Here is a 6,956-nt window from a genome sequence, read left to right as displayed (position 1 = left end):
CATGTAGTGTTTATTATTGCTGCAAAATAAAGTGCATCTATGGGGTTTAACGTCATACTTAACAATTTTCCAATCACATGACACCGAGGAGTGAATGTGTGTACATGTATTGTCTTCTTGTGGCAGGGTGAGTCCATGCAGCCAAAGTGCTGCCACCACTGAAGTATCATGCCAAGACACCAGAAAACTAGACCCCACCCAGTCACATTCTACTCGCACAGTCAACCAGTCATGTTTCCTTGCTCTAACCTCACAGTACTGAGTAACAAGCGAGGCAGTAGCAAGTACCATTTTTAAAGTTTTTGATATGACCAGGCTCTGGTTTGATCCTGAAATCTCATGACATACTTGGGCGATATGAATTCAGAATTACTTTAAGATCGTGGGAAACCTGTTTTCATTGCGTGCAGCTTGACGCTTTGAGAACATAATACACAACAGGAGTTCCAAGCTTGTGAATGTAATGATTCAGAGTGGAAAATGTGGAGGCTAAGCTTGAAACCTGACCAACCGATCTTACAGCTAGCTTGACCTGTAGTTATCCCCCCCTCAGGGTTCATAAAATGCTTCCCCTGCCATCAGAGTTTTCAGGATTGTCACACTTGCCAGGTTTTTGACCGTGTCCATCGTGTGCAGAAGTTGAAGACCTGTAGTGGACAATACAAGTGAGCTTACTGTTTGACCTATTCTCCACTGTTTAATTCATATTCAGGTAGAAAAGTGAAAACATCGCTGTAAACAAACACCAAAATTTGATGTCATTTTAATATTCACTTTCTTCCCATTATAATGAATGTACATGTAACCAGAAAATTGATTTACAATCAGCAAATACTTGTGTAAATATATATACATATATGTAGGTATGGAAAGAATACCACCATTTTTCATGTACCTTGAAATGATTGTGACGAAATACGTAGATGTACAAAGGCTTTCATGTGTACATGTATGAACACAGAACAGTCTTACCAAAAAAAAAAAAACTTGCCATCCTGAAAACAGTGGACAGTTCATGACAAACAAAATTCTGAAGGAAAAACAAAGGTATCCATAACTGGAAATTTGCAAATTTAAAGCTGGATATTACAGCTCTGGTTGTATAATCACTATTAGTGTAAAACCAACAGACTTCATACAGAACACTGCTCATCTGTTTTAATGATGAGATAAGCACCTGTCTTTGATATACAATAAGTCCTACAATTATATATGTACAGTTCTGATCAAAAACTTATTTCCCCCTTTTATAGTTAAATATGGTAAACATACATGTATAGGAGAAAGTCTGCTTTATGAGCTACTTTATGAGCGCTCGTGACTCGTACATACATGTATGTGTTCATTAAAAATATAAAATTAATTGGCATGGAGTGGTCAACTAGTTGACAGACTTAAAAACCAGCAGTTTTCCTCAGAAATTAATATGAAACAGAACACTGAGAGCGCAGACTAATGACGTAGTATAAACATACCCTGCCTACATGCCAATATACCCTGCCTACATACAAATATATCAAGCCAAAATGACGGCGCTACAGGCTTCTTGTGAGTTTATTTATTTATTTGATTGGTGTTGCGCCATACTCAAAAATATTTCCCTTATACGCTGACAGCCAGCATTATGGTGGGAGGAAAGCGCGTAGAGCCCAGGGGAAGCCCACAACCATCCATAGGTTGCTGGAAGACCTTCCCATGTAAGGCCGGAGAGGAAGCCAGCATGAGCTGGACTTGAACTCAGGCTTCTCCTGGAGTTCAAGTATATAGCCATTCTATCTTAACTTTATAAAATATTATTTCACTTGTCTCATTTCAAATTAAAAAATAAAATAAATGAAATGCTTTCTTATGCATGTACATGCAGTAACCTCAACAAAATACTTGGACTTACCATGTAGTAAAATGAATGAACATGTAAATAAATCATGAGCTTGACTGAATGAGCTTACTAGTATTCAAAACCTGGCAATTGTGGCCCTATATTCTGACAGGTATGTACACACTATTCATATACTGTACACATCTTCATCTCCACATTCACCAGACATCAAATAAAGTGTTTTATTTCGTATTTACTTTTTATATTTGGTATTTGGACAATTTTTCAAGTAAGTATGAGAGTTAAAACAACACACATTTAAAAACCTTTAAAAATTACCTGAAGTATTACTTCTTTGATGATTCCTTATGAAGGTTGTAAAACATGGAGAGGCTGGCCTGTAATAAACACATCTCTGAAACAGGTCACATAATGAGAATAATTCCTTAGGTCATAATGTACCCCAATTGGAACTGGAAACTAATTGGATTTCTCTTTCTCCTCAACAGCTGACTGTAGTAATATACAACAGTCCTTATTTCTACACTCCCTCAAGCTAGCACCAAATCTAACAACAATTCATGTACAATACCTTTTGAATTTCCCTTTGAAGCTTACAATACAATGTGTGTATTCGTCAAGTTCAGGGCTTTGGTATAAGAATACTTCACTAGACAAGACGGGCAATTGCTCTGAGAACAGGTCCGCTTGGGACTAATGTAAACACGTAAACGAGTCCACGCGTTTTCAGCATGAACCCATGGCTCATGACAATGCCTTCACTGTCCCAAGGCTCATGACAATACCATCACTGTCCCAAGGCTCAAGACAATACCATCACTGTCCCAAGGCTCAAGACAATACCTTCACTGTCCCAAGGCTCATGAGAATACCATCACTGTCCCAAGGCTCATGAGAATACCATCACTGTCCCAAGGCTCATGACAATACCATCACTGTCCCAAGGCTCAAGACAATACCATCACTGTCCCAAGGCTCATGACAATACCATCACTGTCCCAAGGCTCAAGACAATACCATCACTGTCCCAAGGCTCATGACAATACCATCACTGTCCCAAGGCTCAAGACAATACCATCACTGTCCCAAGGCTCATGACAATACCATCACTGTCCCAAGGCTCAAGACAATACCATCACTGTCCCAAGGCTCATGACAATACCATCACTGTCCCAAGGCTCATGACAATACCATCACTGTCCCAAGGCTCGAGACAATACCATCACTGTCCCAAGGCTCATGACAATGCCTTCACTGTCCCAAGGCTCATGACAATACCATCACTGTCCCAAGGCTCATGACAATACCATCACTGTCCCAAGGCTCATGACAATGCCTTCACTGTCCCAAGGCTCATGACAATACCATCACTGTCCCAAGGCTCATGACAATACCATCACTGTCCCAAGGCTCATGACAATACCATCACTGTCCCAAGGCTCATGACAATACCATCACTGTCCCAACGTCTCTCCCTTAATGACATATTATCACTGTGCCCAGATATACTTCTTCAGCAAAATGAGGGAAATGCTGGCCTTGAATAGACTTAAGTAATGTTTTATGGGGGAATGGGTAGGTGATACACTGTGAAGATTGGTTTGTTTTTCTCATAATTCTTGTAAGCTGCTGCCTCACATACTGAATGACTTTAAGGCAAACCTGAGCGTGGGTGTTAAAACATGCCACAAATTGATTGAGTCCATATCAAGGCCTATTAACTGCTTTGTGAAATGGACCTCTTTTAACCTAATTTATGCAGATTTGACATTTTGAAAGTTAAGGATGGCTCTGCTGGACACTGTCCTTAATGAAGCAATCACTTTGTGGCATTTCCACTCATCAAATGCCAAAGTGGGGGCATCCACGAGGACGTAGTGTATCTGCGGTATTCCAGATTAGCAAATCCTGCCTGCTCGATGTTACGCCATGTCTCCCTGTTCAAGTGGCAGCCTTCCGCGATAATTTTAAAGACAGGGGTCAGGAAACACTGCAAACAATATGACCAGGTTGAGGGTTGAGCTGCTACATGCTCCAGGAAGAAGAACATCCCACCCTGTACCATGAGAGATAAAACAAAACTGCACGTAAGCTTGATGGGAACAAAGCTTGCATGTAAACACAAAACACAAAGCATATAGTGATATGTAATGCAATGCAAACATCACAGCTGGTTTAGGAGAGAGCGAATATTTATACTAGTTTTTTGTTTTATTGTTTTGTTGTTTCATTTTATTGCACTATTGGAGCCCTTACTATCAGATGTCTTGTAGCCCTTACTATCAGATGTCTTGTAGCCCTTACTATCAGATGTTTTGTAGCCCTTACTATCAGATGTCTTGTAGCCCTTTACCAATGAGATGGCATCTTCTGATCCTTCTCCTCCTGTGGCTTTATGTTAGGAGGTTTTGCAGGAACTTTTGTTTTTTAAGCGCCTCCAACCGCAACTCCATAGGTGGGGGATTCTGCGGGGGTGGGTGGCTGAAGTAAAAGTGTATGATTCAGCCCCATGCTTCAACAGAATCATATTTTCGGCCTACATACATTTACGTGTCTTCCCTTCACATCCCCCCCCCCCCCTTACAGCCCCCCTCAAAACTGACTACATTTTTATGTGTACGTGGAACGGTTCAAGTTTGACACAGATTCACCGAAAATACCTAATAACTTGACAAATGAACTTGTTTGTTGATTGACTCTGCCCAAATTTCTTTCTTAATATACTTTTTTGTAGCTCTTTGGTGGTTTTTGTTTAACATTCTTTTGGAAATTGGTAGAAGGGTGTCTGTTTCCACGCCTAGGTACGCGTATTTTTGGATATCACTTGAATACCATTTTCATTGGTGCTAGAGTTCAACAGTCAGCTGGTCACTGGCACTACGCCTATATATCACCTTAGAAATCCATTTTGTTCAAAATATTGCAAATCAGTATTTGATGTACAGGCCTCCAAACTTACATAAAAATATAGCAATGGCAAAGCAGGGGTTAAAAATATACATTAAGATTTAAAGTGCTTGTGTGTTGGTCTGGGATGGTATTAGTTCTGCTAATTTAGCATCCCAAAATTCATATGATGTGGTCAAAAGGACAACTTTACACTTTTTACGACTTTGACAGCTGTTTAACTCCTAAAAGGATTGGGTTATGGCTTGTCATGCTTGTCAGGAGGTTTTTCAGGCAACTTTTAAAGCTGTGGTTGTTGCCACTTGGTAGAGCGATATCAATTTATTGAAGAACCGGAACCAGCTTACAACATTGAACGTTGACTAACAAAAGTATCGGCCTATCCTTTAAAACTGCGCCCAATTTGTCCATCCACATCAACAGGATTTAAGTTAGATGTACAAATGACGTACTGGTTTTAAGACTCGCTTCACCTCCTTCAGCAACTGGTCAGTGTCTTCCACACTGCACAGGACAAGCGTGCACACGGCCGCGTCACAGAAACTGTCCGGAACTTCGGACATATCCTCGCCTTTAGCAACGATGAATTCTCTCAGCTTCACATGTGGGAACTCAGAACTGTTGCTTTTTAAATAGGACTCAAAATGTGGGTTAGGGTCCACGCAGACAATATTTGTCCCTCGGGGGTAATACTTAAAATTCGCTCCTCCTCCAGCCCCGATTTCCAATAGCGTCAGATTTTTACGGTCTTTCAATGACCCTTTGATTGCCACGAGGGGTCCAAACAGTTCCTCTTTGTCATTCCCTAGCTTCTTATTAACGCCTGCTGTCATCCGATTAATAAAATATGCAAAAAACCTTCTTTTCAAACTCTGCAGAGGTTTCCTTAGAAGTAGAAACAAAAGCATCAGGACAAGGAGGGGTCCCAAAATATTGAGGAGGATTGTTTTCAACGATGCATCAAACTGCGCCATTTTGGTAGCCTACTTCTCAAAACAGCTACAATAACAAGGCCGGGTCGTGACCAGTAGGGGGGCGTTTGTCGACGCGAGTTGAGCACATGACGGTTGTCAGGTAAAACTCGTAATCTCAATGAATTTTTTTTCAGCGCGCATTCAGAGCCGATGAGCCCACATGTGCAATGCAGGTAACATTTACTATAAATCTGCATTTTAATGTGTCCTGGTTATTTTTTTGTTTAACAAATGTGGTATTATTTATTTATTTATTTGATTGGTGATTTACGCCTCACGCCCACCCAAGACTATTTCACTTATACGACTGCGGCCAGCATTATGGTGGGAGGAAACCGGACAGAGCCCACGACCATGTGCAGGTTGATGCAATACCTTCACACGTACGGCCCGAGAGGAAGCCAGATATGGTACTAGGATTTGAGCCCATCATCATGCTATTTGGCCCTGGGGATCGAGCGTTCATCGATTATACTGCAACCTGAAACGGACAGTAACAGACAGGCACTGACATATGAAGCCCTTGCCTACAACAATGCGCAGGCTACAGTAGATCCACGGTCAATCGTGGGTCGTGTCACACCTAAGACCTTAAAGAAGAGAAAGTTGTAACTTCCTCAGTTGGTGTTCAGCATTAAGGGGATATTGCAGTGACTGGTTGAGCCTTATCAGTATAATGGCTCGGGCGGGGCGCCTTACTTGCTTTCAGTAATTTGTGTCGATGAAACAGCACTAGATAAAAGAGTGGTGCAACTGCAACAAGGAGGCACATTACATACATTCTAGGGATTCCTTCGTCGTCGTATGACTGAAAAATTGTTAAGTACGACGTTAAACCTCAAACACTTACTCATTCACCCGACTATCTAAGGCCCATCTACACAACCAGTCACAGACACGCGACCACCTAAGGCCCATGCATACAACCAATCACGGACACGCGACCACCTAAGGCCCATGCATACAACCAATCACGGACACGCGACCATCTAAGGCCCATCTATATAGCCAGTCACAGACACGCAACCACTTAAGGTCCATTCATACAACCAATCACAGACACGCAACTACCTAAAGCCCATCCATACAGGGAATCACAGACACACGACCACCTAAGGCCCATGCATACAACCAATCACAGACACCCGACTACCTAAGGCCCATCTATATAGCCAGTCACAGATGCGCAACCACTTAAGGTCCATTCATACAACCAATCACAGACACGCAACTAC

General features: G+C 41.7%; 1 protein-coding gene across 1 annotated transcript; it reads right to left on the bottom strand.

Moving 5' to 3' along the window:
• Positions 1–3,107: 3,107 nt before the first annotated feature.
• LOC135472378 (thiol S-methyltransferase TMT1B-like) lies at positions 3,108–5,721 on the bottom strand. Its single transcript, XM_064751852.1, has 2 exons — positions 5,200–5,721; positions 3,108–3,896 (listed from the first exon to the last, which is right to left on the bottom strand). Exons 1-2 carry the CDS (start codon positions 5,719–5,721, stop codon positions 3,660–3,662), a joined length of 759 nt encoding a protein of 252 aa, XP_064607922.1. The 3' UTR covers positions 3,108–3,659.
• Between the last annotated feature and the right edge of the window lie 1,235 nt (positions 5,722–6,956).

Source organism: Liolophura sinensis, chromosome 8 (genome assembly GCF_032854445.1).
Source record: "Liolophura sinensis isolate JHLJ2023 chromosome 8, CUHK_Ljap_v2, whole genome shotgun sequence".
Classification (NCBI taxonomy): domain Eukaryota; kingdom Metazoa; phylum Mollusca; class Polyplacophora; order Chitonida; family Chitonidae; genus Liolophura; species Liolophura sinensis.
The sequence above is the reverse complement of the archived record's forward strand: the minus strand, read 5'-3'. Positions and strand labels throughout refer to the sequence as shown.

Coding starts and splice junctions, on each gene's coding strand:
- LOC135472378 (XM_064751852.1), bottom strand. CDS start 5,721: ATGGCGCAGTTTGATGCATCGTTGAAAACAATCCTCCTCAATATTTTG. Junction 3,897..5,199: donor TGAAGCGAGTCTTAAAACCA/GTACGTCATTTG, acceptor CTCATGGTACAG/GGTGGGATGTTCTTCTTCCT.